Here is a 17,355-nt window from a genome sequence, read left to right on the forward strand (position 1 = left end):
AATCAAAAAATTCTCTGAATGTTTTTCCTACATTCCTGAATTCTAATTCTCTCCAAAGTGCTCTGATTCACAGGGGATTTTCTAGTCCATAATAACTGTATGTGTTTTGAGAACAATATTGAAGAAATTATTAACCTTAAGAGTTTTTTACTTCACAGTAAAAAGCTTGATATTAATGCTCTGGGTAGACTGAAATGATCATGTGTAGGAAAAGGGCTCTATGAACAGCCAGAGCATTTCCAACTGTTCAGACTTTTGATAAAGTAATAGTCTGGCACAAACTGTGAACATAACCTTAAATAAGTTTGAGGCTTATCCCAGGTAGGTCTCAAAGAACATGTTGTACATGACAGTGCATGACACTCCACCCTAGTTTTGTAGGGACTACTTTGGAAGTGTTTGCCTTATGGCAGAAGACTGATATTCTTTTTTGGTTGTAGTTTCAGTTTGGATGCACTTTCATAAAAAGTAAAGAATGAGATTCTTCTTGGGACACTGAATAGAGGAAATCAGGGGAAGCAGGATTTATGAGGACATTCTGATGGCTTGGAAGGATTTCTCTACTCACCAGAAAAGGCTGCAGTTCTTGTCATTTCCTGACCTGATAGTGAGTTTCCTAATTTGTTTTGTGAGAAAGAGATATTTATTTTCTCACTGAAAGGAAAACTAAAATATTGCTGGGCTAATTAGCAGCAGCAGCTGATTTTCAGAGGCCAGACACACCAACTCACATCTTGCCTTTGCAGTAGCTACTTAAAACGTCTTCCAAGTTTGGTTTGTTTGTTTTTGTTTGTTTTTGAAGCAGAACAAAAGAATATGGGATTTTTAGGTAGAAAAGGCAGAAGGTGGGGAGTGTTGCAGAAGTGCAGAGCATCTGGCGTTGAAGGAGTTCACAGTGAGGACTCTCCACTGTCTTGTACAATTCCACTGTGGCAGATGTTATAATGTGTACTAATCTATAAAAGGTAGTCTTCTTTTGTGCTCAAACATAGGCTCTTCCTATATTTGTGTGATGTTCTCGAGTCCTTCCTCTTTTAGGTGAATTAATACAGAAAGGCCCTTCCTTTCTGAGGGCAGCTAGAGATCCCCTTCTGCCTCCTTCTTATTCATCCAAAGAGGAAAGCATCTTGGAAGGACCTCTTTTTTCTGAAAACAGATCTCAGACCAGGTATACACTAGCTGAGATTCAGATGAGCTGTCAGTAAGTCATACCTTCTTTTGCATTATATAACCCCACAAGCACTGAAAATAAAGATCAGTGATATCCCTCAGTGTAATGGAAGTTCACATATCAGGGAAGTAATTTCTAGATATTTTCACTTTCTTTGGTCTTCTCATTTATCTGAGAAGATAGTTGTTTAGATGAGTAATTTACCTGCAGTGATTCTGAAATTCTTATCATGTAGTAGATGGGTTTTTTGAATTCTACATATATCCTTGTTCTCCTGTTGTTTCTGGACAAATGCATTTCTTAGAGACACAGTGCCTTCCCCTGTCTTCACAAGCACTCAAATTTTATCCAGGCAATAGAGCAAGCAGGATGGTGTGTTTGTTAAGAATAGCAAACTGAACGAAATAATTGTGAGCATGAGCCTTCTGGCCTCTAGATCAAAGAATATTCTTTGCTGTCTTTCAGAGCAAATAACAAAATTTTACATACACATTTTGCTCTCAGAATACAGAGGCATACACTGAGTCATATATGGAGTTTCTCAGTCTAGTGAAAATACTCCTTTTGTTCTTTGTGTATAGTAATTTCTTATTCTAAAATAACACTCTTTTAAGGAGAGATACATGTGATTAGATTTGCAAAGACTGCGAAAGGTAGCAGTAATTTGTATAACTTGGAGCACTCTGTATAATTCTGGTGTCCTCAGCATAAAAAAGGACATGGAACTGTTGGAGCAAATCCAGAGGAGGGACACGAGGATGATCAGGGGACTGGAGCACCTCCCATATGAAGATAGGCTGAGAAAGTTGGGGCTGTTCAGCCTGCAGAAGAGAAGGCTGCGTGGAGACCTCATAGCAGCCTTCCAGTATCTGAAGGGGGCTTATAAGGATGCTGGGGAGGCACTTTTCATTAGGGACTGTAGTGATAGGACAAGGGGTAATGGGTTAAAACTTAAACAGGGAAAGTTTAGATTGGATATAAGGAGGAAGTTCTTTACTGTAAGGGTGGTGAGGCACTGGAATGGGTTGCCCAGGGAGGTTGTGAATGCTCCATCCCTGGCAGTGTTCAAGACCAGGTTGGACGAGGGCTTGGGTGATATGGTCTAGTGTGAGGTGTCCCTGCCCATGGCAGGGAGGGGTGGAACTTGATGATCTTAAGGTCCTTTCCAACCCTAACTATTCTATGATTCTATGATTCTATGATCAAAACTTGAGAAGGCATATGCCAGTTTAGTAATATTAAGTATACTTGTTCAGTGTTTCCTGTAAATCAGATTTACCTGTTTCAAGCAAAATGCGTACTACCTCCACCTTTCCAAATAGGGCTGCTTCATGTAGTGCACTCCCTTTTTCTGTCTAGAAAAAAAAAAAAGTGACATTTAAAATGTGAATTAAAATAACCAATGAATAATTTTGAAAAGAATGCATTTAGAAAAGAAGTATTTATTTTCCCCTCTATTTTATCTACACATAAAAAACACTGAATGGGCAAGAACAAATGCTACCATAATTTTTTATTATTATTATTCATGATAAAAACATAAATGTTGTCAGTTCTACTATAAAAATTTCTAACTATATAAGAAAATATATTAGGAATGTAATACAACTCCCAGTTAGCAAGCCTTTGTTGGTGAAAAAATTCTAAACTCCTATTATAGACAGAGAAAACCTAGTCAATACTATCAGTGGAAAACAGCTGTCAGCAGTTAGACAGTTTACTTGTGGACATCTACACTTAGGTGTTTTAATCTGAAATCGGACCACACCGTAGAAGGTCAATTGCATGGTGAGGGATGCCCTAGGATATCCCACTTGATCTCCAGCTGATGTTCCAGTTCAGGCTCACAGTTGATCTGCAGCACATCTGCTCCATACAGATATCCTGGATACCCTAAGGCACCTCCAACAGCATCAAGTGCCTATTTTTCAATCATTTAAATTCTACCTTAGATGTCTTTGAACCTGATTTTTCAGATTTCTGCGACACAAAATTCTTTATGAATGAACTTTTTCTCAAGTAAAATTTACAGCACTGAAAAGCAAATTACCTATCTTAACATGCTACTTTTCTTAGTATTTTATACTGCTGTTACTGAAAAATCTGAACAGAATGCCTTTCCATACAATAGCATCAGCAGTAGCTGTCCTGGGTTCAGCAGTAGCTGAACACTACTAGAAGCACTATTATGTCTCATTGAATCCCTGGCTGAATTACCTTTTTTTTTTTTTTTTTCCCTAATTATAGTAAATTAGATTTTGCGTGGGTTTTATTTGTGGTCAAATGATAAAAAAATAAACTATGGAAATCAACTCTAAAATGAAATAGTGATTCATTATTTATTAGTTGTATCAGAATGCACAACTGTTACAGCCATGCAATGAATGACAGGGTATCTAGAAGTAATCAGAGAAACTGAGATGGGTACTTTCTCCAGTTCTGGGCTCCCCAGTACAAGATAGATAAACAGCTATAGGAGGGAGCCCCTGAGAAGATTAAGAGACTGAAGCATCACTCCTCCAAAGAAAGGCTGAGAGAGATGGGACTGTTTAGCCTAGACAAAAGAAGGCTTACAGGGGATCTCATCAATCTTGGTGGCGTTCAGTGACAGAAGAGGTAATAGCAAAAACCTGGAACACAGGAGATTCTTCCTGAACTTAAGGAAACATTTTGTGCTGTGCAGTTGACTGAGCACTGGTACAGGTTGTCCAGGAAGGTTGCAGAATCTCACTCCTTGGATATTCAAAAGCTGCCTGGCCATGGTCCTGGCAACCTCTTGTAGTTGTCCCTGCTTGAACAGGCAGTTGCACAAGATGACCTTCATAGCTCCCATCCAACCTCAACCATTGTGAGATTCTGCCTGTGGTAATTATCGGTGATGTATACAACAACAATTAAATCCACAGAGGTTCAGATGTTATAGAAGTCCTGAGCACTAAATTTTAGCTCAACTGAGTATGAACTGCAGAGATAGAGACCAGCTGTACCTTGACTAAAGTTATAGAGATAATTCTGTGTTAAGAAGGGACCTTTTCTAATGGAAAAATGGACATACTTTAGTGAAAACAGCTATCTAGAATCCATTGATGTGGCATCATCTGTGACTAAGAAAGATTAATGTTCTGTCACGCTGAATCATAATCTCTGAGGACAAGAAAGAGGATCTGTCCTCAGACTTCTCAGTAAAGGGGTAGAAAAGATCCTGATATGATTGCCAGAACTGGCAGCAGTCCTCTCTATTGATCAAAATCCCCCAGTGGAAGAAAGGCAAGTAATATCTTCCTTGGTGAAAACACGCATCTCATAAGAAATAGAATGAAAACATGCAAAGAGGAAATTTCCTGTAGATGTCAAAGGAAAATAAATCTATCTGGGGCAACTTCAGATCCAGAAGATAGTTCTGTTCACAGAACCAAAGCCTTGTTATGCATATAAAGGGAATAGAGCCACCTATATATGTAACTCATAGTGCTGGGACAGGAAGCCAAAGCCAAATGCCATTTTTTTCATTATACTTTCTCACTTTTTGGTCTCTTTTACTGTGATATTTCCTGACATACCTGAACATGATTCTGAAATGCTTTACAGGCATTCTGCACTGTCCTGAATTCTGGGGCAGTCTTTGCTTTATTAATACAAGCTATGAGACAATGCTAATGAATGCCATATTCCAGAAATAAGACATATACTACAAACTGTTTGAAAGAGGATTTTGAAAGGCACGCCATATAAACACTGGAACTATTTTTCCACTACATAGGTGATTTTCTGAGTAAAAGGGGAAACATTGCAATGAAACTGAACTAAACTAAACTAAGTCTGGGAATATGGAGATTTAAAGTACACTTGTAAGATGCAGTTGTGCCATTCTACATGAGATGTCACGAAGATGAATGCTGACATGAATCTTAAAAGCCCTAGGCAGGATTTCATGGTAATAGCAAATAACTAACTAGTGAATCAGATTCCTCGACCAAAAAACTGTCCAGAAGGCAGAAATGTCCTTGTTACCAGAGAATTCAGTCACCAAACTCCACTAACAGAGGAAAAATGCTAAGCCTTAGGATGAACAGGGCCAAGAGAAACTCGGAGGACTGGCTGCCTAGCTATATACCTCTTTGTAAATGTACATGAGGCCTGCTACTTGAAGGCAGAAATAATGTTGGGTTTTATTGTGTTTTTTTTTCTGGTTCAAAAGAGCATGTTACACAAATTAGAATGATTGAAAAATGTAGTTGCAAATAATATCTATATACTATTTAAGATGTGCTAGAGTTTTTAAGTAGAACTTTTCACTTATAATGGTGTACCTATGTGCTCTTGTCTATGCTACAGCAAGCAAACTTAAGATTTATCGACAATATTCACTGCTTTACTTCCTGAAGCTTTCATTGTCTTGGATCATATTTTCCTGGCAAAGTGAACACTACCATTGAACCTGGAAATTCTTTCACAGTGATATTTAATGCAAAAAATGCTGTTATTTCTTGATTAATAGTGAGCTAAAGTCTGCTTGAGTTTGCATGAGATGATTAGATATTGGTTCCCTGGTATAAGTTTTCTGTATATAAAATATACAGAACTACAGCTCAAATTGTGCCACCAGTCCTTGCCTCAAGTAGCTTACAGCTAAATACAGGTACAATGTCACAGCTGGACACACAAAGCAAGCAAGGATAGAAGGACATTGTCAGTAGGGACACCAGGATACACAAGTCAACTTGGCGTACAATTTGCAGGCTCACATAAAATCATCAAGGGTTTATTAATCGGAGATTTTTTAACCATGTAAATATGCAAGACCTTGTAATTAGGTCACTTGTCTACTCCTTTTTCATAGGCGGTTTACTATAGTTTTGATATGGATTTCAGACACAATCTAAAGGATGGCATGTTAGCTTTGCAAATTGATTCATGGAATATCCTTTGTACATAGTGACAGCAAAAAGGAAGAGGCATAGCTTTTTGCAGAAGAACTACAGTGACAAGCAATGGAAATTGCCATCATCAAGGGAACAGATGGGGAAGGCAAATAGGGATAGATGAAAGTTGGATAAGCAGAGGAGGCCAAGTATTTAAAATATTTACAATTATAAAATTACTGTTTACATGAAACACACTGAACTGTGCAGTATCTTATGTTACTGAGGGCCCAAAATCTATCACTCACCCAAAACCTGTGTATTTTTCATATGTTTCAATTTAAATGAAAACTTCAAAGCATAAAGAGATGAAGCAGATTTGTATTGCCCACTTCTAAATAATTTCAGATTGAAGGATATTGGATAGACCTGGGAAATGAATAAAATGTGTGATTAATTCAATCAAAAATTAAATGTTGTCTTTTATTAGTCCAATATTTACTATGATTAAAAGTGCTCAGGAAGTACAGAAGACAAAGATAACATGGCTAAAGTAAACTTCCCATTTAAACAAATAAATATGTACACTTACAGAGTGATAGCAGATAGGCTACTTCTATAATTGTCTCTCAACATTCTGAGAGCTCTTTACCTCTGATAAGCTGAATTTATTTAATGTGTATGAATGTGTACAATTTTATTTACCACATGGGCTTATACTTTGCATATTACTCTTTCCCAATCAGTGATGCAGAGCAATTTAATTAACATTAAAAGAGCTGAGTTCAGTTTTAAGTAACAGGCTGATATTGTATGCTCTGCTTACTTCAATAAGCTTCCAGTAATCATCAATAAAGAATTTTTCAGAGATTATAGAAGTAATAATCTAATAATATGTGCAGAGGCAACTTGCCAGTATGTTAAGATGCTGAATGAAAAGGAACATATTGATGGAGAATATTTATACTGGTGAGAAAATAAATAAATTATATGGCAAGTAGGACAAACACAGAAGAAACAAGATTACCCAGTGGGGGAAAAAATCCTAAGAATGGCAAAGAAAAATAAAACTATAAATTACTTAAAACAAATAAGAATTTTTAATAAAGAAAAAAGATCCTAGAATTTTAGTGTTGATGGCAAACAGATGACCAGCAGTAAAAGAATCTCATATTTCTTAAGAGAAGACTACAAAATTTGCAGCCACTGTATTTTTGTAGACCAGGGAAAAATTTTTGGTGTAACTATAGATAGAAATGGTTTAGGAGAATTCACAGTAGTGCTAAAATAATCTTGATTACATAAGAGGAGGAACACATTTCATAAAAGAATTGTGTAATATTCAATCCCCATGTAACTGTCAGTTTGTAAGTCACCACAACAGACACTATTTTTCTTCAATTATTACATTTCTTAAGTATCTTATTCCATTTCTTAAGTATCAGTTCAGGCATCAGCTTCATTCTGACTTTTTGCTCATTCAGTTGCTAAATAGAAGAGAAATTATACATTCAGAAACATGTACTGAAGGGTTCTGTTGTGTGTTACTTTTGCATTAAACTTTTCTGAATTACTGAAGATGTAGTAATAGTAAAGGACAACTGAAACAAAAGAGCTGCTTGTATTAACCTTTCAAAATATATCACTTTCTGGTAAAGAAAATTAAAAGTAAATTAAATTGGAAGCATAATGGTAGGCAAATACACAGGTAGGCAAACCACTGGAAGAAAAGTGTTTCAGTTTGAAATAGTTCAAAGCAATGACAATTCTAACTCAAAAGATACTAGAGCAAATAAAAGTAGCAAAACAATTTTACCACGTTTTCATTCTGAAGGCATTTGTTTATCCATTTTTAATTTTCTGGTTTGCCTTTTTTTTTTTTTGCCTGTTTTTTTTTAATTTATCTTTCCTTTCTCACTTTACATTCCTTTTCTCAAAAGTTGAAAATTGTGACCTTGATGGAAGAATCCGGAAATAACAAAAATGCATGGAATCCAGGTACAATCCTTCTATATAAAAGAGAATCACGTGTACAAAGTTGTCAGATTAAATGTACCTAACACGTAAAGTTATTTTAAAATTTAGTCAAATTTCAGGCAAGGGTCACAAGATTTATTAAGCCACTTATTGGTAATGAATGCCTGGATGTGAGTCTAAAAGTAGATTTAATTATGTTTGGTTAGTCGGTTTGTCTGAAAATATGTATAAAAGCTGAAACAACCTTAATTCAAAACATATTATATATACCCAGACAGCAAGAAGGCTACTTTAAATCTGAAGACAAAATGTACTTTAATTTCAAATTCAGTGCTGTCAATCAAATCAAGAGAAATTTTAAGACTGAGGCAAGACTTCACACATAACAGAATCAGGTCCTCTGTAGTTAAAAGGCTTGGACACTTTCCACTACAAAGGATTGGACAAAAAAATTACTGCTGCAATAACTTGTATCTGTTCCAATCTATGTTACTTAAAGTTACCCCTTTTACACCATTGTAACTTACTATGCATTGAACTAGATGCACCAAACAGCTAACAGGTTAGAGTCAGTAGCCGCAAGAGTGTATTGCTATAGAATTTTCTTTTAGATTTAAACAGGTGTTTAGAAAAGCAGAAAATCAGCGTTTGGGAAAATGATTCCTCAGTCAAAAGTTGTTTCAGATTGCTATGACCATTTAGAGCCATAGATTTAGCACATCAGCTTAGGATCATTAAAGCAAACCTTGTAAACAAAAAAAATATATCTAGACACCTACATAAATGATTGATACGATTTGTATATCTACCTGTCTCAAGACAACATTAAAATATATACTCAGCTTTGAAGACATGTATGTTTCTTGAGTTATCCCTTCAAACACATCATGTGGGTTGTAAAGAATAAATCTGTATTACATATCACCTGCAGCATTTCTAATAAAGTAAATGAAAGCGTATTTTAAAAGAAAAAATGTAAGAGGTTATTGAGTCATATTCTAATGATACATGAAAGTAAGGAAAGAAACTAAGAAATGAGGAAAGGAAGAAGGGAAGAAAGTAATTACACACTAACTTGGCAGCTGACATCCATCCCAGCCTCGAGAAGCACCTGTACAACAGCTTTGTGGCCATTACGTGCAGCAAGATGCAAAGGGGTGTGTTTTCTTGTATTGCAGTTCATCAGGTTTGGATATGCTTTGATGATCATTTTTACAACACGTAGACGTCCATAGAGCGCTGCCAGATCCAGAGGTGTTTCCAGTTTGTTGTTCCGTATTGTAGGGTCTGTTAGCTCTTCTAACAGAACAGCAACTACTTCCGAATGACCATATTGAGCTGCACAATGCAGCGCTGTTTCATTTTCATTATTCTGTTAAAACAAAACAAAAGCTTCAGAAATTCATGTTTAATCACACAATAGAATTGCTCAGCTTCTATAAATTGCCTCCATGAGATCACTACAGACAGGGTTTGAAATATTATGTATGGTAATGTATGTTAAATGCTTCAGAATTATTACACTAAAATTTTACTAATAATACATCAATTAGCTTTGTAGCTCTCCAGTAGACTTGGTCCCTCTATGTCCACACTGTTCCAAATCCATTTTTAACAACCTGCCCCAAAAACCCTCGTTGTTCATGATATGCCGAAATCTGTAACCCTTCTTGATTCAGCTGTTCTTGAAATCATAGTTGAGTCCTTCTGTTAGAAATACTCTGACACTTAAGTCTCTATTCCCAGTTTAACTGCTACTAAGAAGGAGAAAAATAACTGTTACAACTGAACCCAGGACACTGATTTTAAATCATAGCAGTTTGTTATTGCAGTTGTGAAATTACAGAGGAAAACTGTATAATGAAAATGTATCAGGCACAAGGTGAGTTTCACTATAAAAGTTTCTATCAAGACAACAATCAAAGCATGAAGTAAGCAAATAACAACTGTAGATATTAGAAAGCCAGCACATCACATAAGCAGCTAGTTTTCTCAGAGCTCCACAGAGATGTATGTGTGTGTTTTATATCATATTTGTAAGCTGTGGATTGAATAAGTTTTTACTGTATAAAGTGATGCTCCCCAAGTCTTTCCCCAAACACTATTTAATGATCTTAATAACAAATATTGAGAATAAGCAATATCTTATTTAATTGTTCTCGTACAGTTCTGCCTGTATATTTACAATCCCAAACAGACAAATAATTTCAGGCTGAGAAGAAGGAAAGTTATTTATAGAGTTCTCTGAATTTTATATACTATTTATATTAATATATCTTATGTAGGCTCTATGAAGACTTAAAATAAGCTAGACACTATAAATTTTAAAATTGTGTACATTCAATGCTTCTTCTGATACATCATTTATAAAAAGTTGTGACAGTTTTGAAAACGTTGTATAAGTAGAAAGCCACTAAGCTAATGTATCATATAAAGAAATAAAAAATTAATGGAAATTCACAAAAGATACTAAAGAAGGCTAGAAATATAATTCTAAAGCAATGAGATAAATCCAAACCCATAGGCTTTATTTCTCAAGGTAATAATTGAATAAAGATCTGGGGACAGAGAACTGAAACTAGAAAAAAAAGCTTTATCTTTTGCAAGACAGAAAGAGGGAGAAAATCAGAGAAATGAGGCTCTGGCCTCTTACTCAAAAGCTAGGTAGAATAAGAAAATTCATGTTGCATGATAATATCTAGAAAGGTGAAAAGGGGGACAACCTTTTTTTCTTTCTAGTAACAATGTTTCTAATTCTGTAACCAAGAACTAAATTCTTGGGTTTGTGGTTGTAATTACACTGTTGTCAATTTTATCTCATCTTGTAATTTAAAATGACTCAGATGAACCTCAGAGACAGAAGAGACAGATCAATACATTCAGATAAATTTAACGTTGCAGATAAAGTCTTCAGGTGTCTGCAAAACCAAGCAAGATCCCAGAGACTGGAATGTGTTTCCTGCTAAACTGCGAGACAGAAGCTGGAGAAGAGCCAGATAGAAAGCGAGAAGTTTCAATTGGCAGACATGGCTTGATGACTAGTAATCCGTGTGCATTATTCAGACCACCATGTGGTCTTTCTCTATTACATAGACCATAAATTCAGGTTAAAATATGTACTATCACAATACTGTATGGATGCAATGTTCTGCCTCTGATATGCTTTTTATGTATTCTAGTGTCTTTTAGCATATCCTCTATACAAGACTGGGCAAAGAATTTTTTTTTCTATGGTTCTACACCCAAAATTTCAGCCACAAGTATAGGCACAAATGACAAGCATAGAATCATAGAATAGTTAGGGTTGGAAAGGACCTTAAGATCCTCTAGTTCCAATCCCCCTGCCATCAGCAGGGACACCTCACACTAAACCACGCCACCCAAGGCTCTGTCCAACCTGGCCTTGAACACCGCCAGGGATGGAGCATTTACCACTTCTTTGGGCAAGCCATTCCAGTGCCTCACCACCCTCACAGTAAAGAACTTCTTCCTTATATATAACCTGAACTTCCCCTGTTTACGTTTAAGCCCATCACCCCTTGTCCCATCACTACAGTCCCTAATGAAGAGTCCCTCCCCAGCATCCCTATAGGCCCCCTTCAGATACTGGAAGGCTGCTATGAGGTCTCCACCCAGCCTTCTCTTCTGCAGGCTGAACAGCCCTGACTTTCTCAGCCTGTCTTCATATGGGAAGTGCTCCGGCCCCCTGATCATCCTTGTGGCCTCCTCTGGACTTGCTCCAACAGTTCCATGTCCTTTTTATATTGAGGACACCAGACCTGCACACAATACTCCAAGAGGGGTCTTCACGAGTGTAGAATACAGAGGCAGGATCACCTCCTTCGACCTGCTGGTCACGCTCCTTTTGATGCAGCTCAGAATACAGTTGGCTTTCTGGGCCAATTTATTTTTAGATTTTCAATAGCTCATGGACAAAATCTAGAGATGAACAGCCAATTGCAGTCTAATTTTGTGTACAGTTCCCACAATTAAGTATGAAAATCAGATAATTGCACATAAAATGACCAATTATGGTAATCTGTGTCTACAGTTACTGTATTTACATATCTGATGGAAATAGTTACCCAAAAATATTAGATGTATAACTATATCCACATTCTATGAGGTAAACAGCAAAATAGAGATTTATTATACAATTGTCAAATAGATCTATATATACAATATCTGCTAATGTTTCAATATTTTTAGCATTTCTGGGTATCATATAAACTATCTGGAATCTTGTGCTAACAGTCTCATATCATAGTTTAAAAGTATTCTGATTTAATATTCAAAGAGACATAAAAATTCAATTGACTATAGCTTTTTTCTCAAAAGGTGGTGACTGGCCAAAATTTCAGCCACAGGTATAGACAGGTAGAAACCAACCAATTTGAATCACTGCTGTTGTGAAGCAAACCGAAATTTCTCCCTCTAAATAAAGGCTATCCAGATGAATTTTCATGCAAAGAAAAAAAAAAGAAAAAAGTATATTTCAAAAGAGAATGGTGCATAAAAGCATCTGTAAATCTGAGCAAAATATTATTTTCAAATCAGTATTGCTGAACATTCTTGCATAGCTTGTTTCTTTGCATTTGCTAAATGAAAGCTGCATTTCAGTTAATGACAAATCAAACTGATTCAAAATTAAAAAGAACTAGGCATCACTGAAATACAATAGAAGAATCCAACCTGGACAAACATGATATTTAAATTATCCACACATATGCAGGTCAGAAGCAGCACTGGATATATTGTGTTATCAGAGCTGAGTGGTACTATCTAATTAAAAGTTAATAAAACGTCCTTTCCTCTTTAAAATGTAAATTAATCAACCCAATTCAGGTATAAAAGACAGAATGATTTTTAACTTTCAAAGAGAGAATTAAAACTTAGTTAAATGCCCTCTAAATTTATCTGCTTTGACAATTTAATACTACTTACATAAAATAATTCACCTTGGAAGCAAGAGGTTTTACTGAGAAGAGAGGATAGTTTTTAAGTAGGTTTTGACAGAGTCTGCCATCTTCAAACTTAGCAAAGGAGGGAATGCCTACCAGATAGACACAGTTGGTTCAGCAATCCCAGATACCCCTAAGATGGAGGATGCTATAGCAGTGTATTTCATGGACTGGAAGAAATATTTTAAGAGATAGAAGTTGTTATTTGCAACAGAAATGTAATAAAACTTAAATTATTTTACTTAAACTAGAAATCTCAGTTGTAAGAAGAGAAATACTCATAAATAACATAGCTGGACATTTCCCCTTCTAGACCTACTATGTTTCTTTATGTTTCTTCTTCAATCTACAACAGCCGTAAGGTGTCCCTGCCCACGGCAGGGGGGCTGGAACTAGATGATCTTAAGGTCCTTTTCAACCCTAATTATTCTATGATTCTATGATTCTGTGATTCTAAATAGATACTAATGTACTGAAATTCTTTACTGCATGCTACCCTGCTGTATTCTAACTTCTCAGTGCAGTTTAAAGCTATGTATTCTAATCTGTAATGAACATTCCAGTAACGAGTGGTGTCACCCTAGGTTCTGTACTGAGACCTGTATGATCATCAGTGACACAGACAGTGGGATTTAGCACACCCTCAGCAAGTTTTATGATGATGCCAAGCTCTGTGGTGCATCTGATTCATTAGAGGGAAAGGGATGCCACCCAGAGGTACTGTTACATGCTTGAGAAGTGGGGCCATGTAAATCTCATGAAGTTCAACAAGGCCAAGCACAAAATACTGCAGCCAGGTCACAGCAATTCCTAATACAGGCTCAGTAATTAAATTATTAGAAGCATCCCTGCAGACAAGGACCTGGGGACACTGGTGGATGGAAAATCAGACATGAGCCTGCAATGTGAACTTGCAGCCCAGAAAGCCAACCATATGCTAGGCTTCATCAAAAGAATTCTGGCCAGCAGGTTGAGGGAGGTGATTCTCACCCTCTAGTCTTGTGAGATCCCACCTGGAGTGCTGTATTCAGGTCTGGAGTCCCCAGCACAAGAAAGACATTGTCCTGTTGGAGTGAGTCCAGAGGAGGGCCATGAAGATGATCAGAGGACTGATCTCTTATGAAGACACATAGAGAGCTGGGCTTATTCAGCCTGAAGAAGAGAAAGCTCTGGGGAGAACTTCTGAGGCTTTTCAATACATAAAGGGGACTTTTAAGAAAGATGGAGAGACTTTCTACCAGGGCCTGTAGTGACAGGACAAGGAGAAATGGTTTTAAACTGAAAGAGGGCAGATTTAGATATAAGGATAGCACATTAGGAAGACTTTTGTGATGAGTGTGGTGAGACTCTGGAACAGGTTGCCCAGAGAAGCTGTGGATGGATGCCGCATCCCGGCAGTGTTCAAGGCCAGGTTGGACGGGGCTTTTAGCAGCCTGGTCTGGTGGAAGGTGTCCCTGCCCATGGATGGAGAGTTGGAACTGGATGACCTTTAAGGTCCCTTCTGACCCAAACCCTTCTAGGATTTTATGATTCAATGAACATGTTCTAATGAATACTAAGAACAATATGATGAAACCGAAAGATGCCATTGTCCCATAACTTTGAGAATGATTGGATTTAGATAGTAACATTTTTTTCAAAAGACAATTTCTGTACAAGTTATTGGGAAAAAAATCTGAGTGCAAATTACCCAGTGTGAATCAAAATCAAATCTACTGACTTCACACTGAAATTTACTTTACTTACATGGAAGCATAATAAAAATGTAATTCTGTAATTTGGTTGACTACTTTGAATAAATGTTACCTTCAAATTTATTGCTACAATCAAATAAAAAAGATTGCTTCTGCATATTTTTTCTTTTTAAAAAAGTATAATAAGATTTTCAAGAGAAATTCTGAAATTCTTCCACACAGTCTCTAATTTAAGGGGTGGGGGGGTACATCAAATGCAGAACTTGAAAATTGTTGAGTTTGCAGGCTAGTTGTTATCTCTGTGCTTCATTTTGATGATTTGGGGAAGTTAGTAAATACATTAGCGGTTAGGTATTTCTATAATATGAGTGTGTCCTGAACATTTTTCATTCACATTGCAGAAGAAGTGTCAAAAGGCATTAAGGAAACGTTCATGTTTGCTATGAAAATTACAATTTGATGCACAGGCAAATTCTACAGTACATGAAATACATAAATGTGAGGAAAAAGATGTGCTATGTCTATAAAGAAAAACAGGCAGAATCATAAAACAGAGAACAGCACCAAGAAATTTCAGAAGTGTTCACATTTTTCCTGTACACTTTTCACTATTCATATTCTTCATATATATTAAAATATATACTTTGAAATTGATGTCTATCCCTGATGTCATTCACACTTTTTGCCTGTCATTTCCTGCACTAATACCAAACACTACATATTGACCGGTATGTGGCTGTCAGGTTTCTGTTTTTTTTTTTGTAGATTAGGTTTTCTTATCAATTATATAATTTTATTATGTGAGGTGCCATAATAAACGTTTTTGCTACCCAGATGTTTTTATGTAAATAAATATGCGTTTGACTGTTAACAGCACACCTTTTTATTATATTTGTTACTAATGATTGACAAATCTTGAACTCATACTATCCAATAAATCTTCATTCAATTCATAATTTACATATTTTCAAGTCTTCATCAACAAAGTTTAAACACGTTCTATAATTTCACCATATTTTGTAGTTGAAAACATACACCATGCATGTAAGCTGAGTCCTGTAATAAACAGTGACAGAATTATTACATAATTGTTATGCCATAACCATTTCCTGTGCGCAGAGTTGTCAGTCCACATTCCACGATCCCCATAAATTAATCATCATTTAACTGTTTGCCTCTTTACTGTTTGGGCCTTTTTTCTATTTTATGTAATAGGAACAGTAGGGGGCATTCAGAGCTTTAGATGCTGGATATGGCTGGATATGGTCCTATGATGCTAGCTAACTGCATTTTAAATGGGTAGAATGTAGTTAATTAATTTACAATAAACCATAGTAAATCCATTAATTCATGTAATACACATTTATGCATCATGAGCTTCTAATATATTTCTTTGTGTTGTTCATTACTTTCACTGAAGTTTTTAGAAGCATTTCTTTTACATAGAATTTCAATAACATAGAAGAAAAGCAAAGATGTATTACAAATCAGTTGTGATAATTTTTAAATAATTAACAAAATTATTTCCTTAAACCAAAAGCACATATATTCCAAAAGAAAACAAACAAACAAAAACCAGGAAAAAAAATGTCATCTGACTTGCGTATATTATTTAGTGTGTTAAAAAAGAAAATGGCTATTCTTCTCTCCAACTCTCAGAAGAAAAAACAAGGAAGAAAAATCCCAGGATTTCTTGTAACCCCCTCACTTAAAGAGTTTACCTGCAAATAAGCAAAAGCTTCAGAAATCTAGAGTCATGAGAATGAATGCAGAGTTGGTATGAGAGTGAAGATGTCAGTGTGGTGTTATTTGAAGATCTATGGGTGGAGATGGCTTTATATTGGCATTTCCCTCATTCCATGATATGGGCAATATTCTCCTGCGTAGAGTGCTAATTAACAGGGGAAAGTTGGAACCAGCAAAGTGGCCAACCAGCAGATTTACAAAGTCAGAAGATCTGCGTATGCTTCAATTTAACTTAAAGCTTAATATGATCAAGATGACTTAAGGTACAACATTTCTCGTGAGGATTGCTCAGACATTTTCCATTATGAAGTTTTTGAATTAAATGCACAATCTGCAGGAGATCTGACAACAAAACCTTTTTTGAGTCAGCAGGGTGTAGAATCAGATGTATTCCTGCTTTCCGCTTCAGTGATAAAACCAGAGAGACTGGACAGCACACCTAGTGAAGTCTGAGAATATTCTGTAAATCTGGATATATATTTGGGATTGGGGAGAAGTAGGTTTGAATTTACATTTCTCTTTTTGACCTTACTGAAGTCTTTTTCACTATCCCTCTCTCAAGTTCCTATACAGCTTCCAGTTTTCTGTCAGCAGAGTATAAAGAATCTCTCCAAGCAAATGGATAACATGGGATCAGAAAGTTGCCTTTTTATTCTGCTGCAGAAATAAAACTGAGAAAACCCCTTCTCCTTGACAAAACAAAACAAACAAACAAAAAAATCCTACAATTCAACTGTTTTCACCCTACATGCAACAGCTGATGAGAATAAGAAACTCAGAGGAACTCCTAATCGGCAACTCAAACCAGAGAATGACACATGTTGGTATTTGTATTTTTCTTGGATGAGTCAGAGTGTTACAGGATTTCCCAGAAGACTGACACATTTTATTAATTTTCCTATATTTCCAGTACTAATACTTGATAGTCATATCATACATATCAT

At 36.2% G+C, this 17,355-nt stretch overlaps 1 protein-coding gene across 5 annotated transcripts in view; it reads right to left on the bottom strand.

Annotated features, from left to right (window-relative positions):
* The window catches only part of LOC134162035 (ankyrin repeat and sterile alpha motif domain-containing protein 1B-like), a 309,404-nt gene that overhangs the window by 234,903 nt on the left and 57,146 nt on the right, over positions 1-17,355 (bottom strand). For all 5 annotated transcript variants that reach the window (XR_009964170.1, XM_062615455.1, XM_062615451.1 and 2 more), the window contains exons 4-5: positions 9,086-9,382; positions 2,451-2,526 (exon numbers count right to left, since the gene is read on the bottom strand). Coding sequence is in view for 4 of the 5 variants with exons in the window: in XM_062615455.1 (XP_062471439.1) it covers positions 2,451-2,526; positions 9,086-9,382 (373 nt within the window). In the remaining variant the exon portion in view is untranslated. The remainder of the gene's footprint in view (positions 1-2,450; positions 2,527-9,085; positions 9,383-17,355) is intronic.

The sequence above is a fragment of the Pezoporus occidentalis genome, unplaced genomic scaffold, assembly GCF_034315485.1.
Source record: "Pezoporus occidentalis ecotype Australia unplaced genomic scaffold, CSIRO_AGI_Poc_V1 ctg182, whole genome shotgun sequence".
Classification (NCBI taxonomy): Eukaryota; Metazoa; Chordata; class Aves; order Psittaciformes; family Psittacidae; genus Pezoporus; species Pezoporus occidentalis.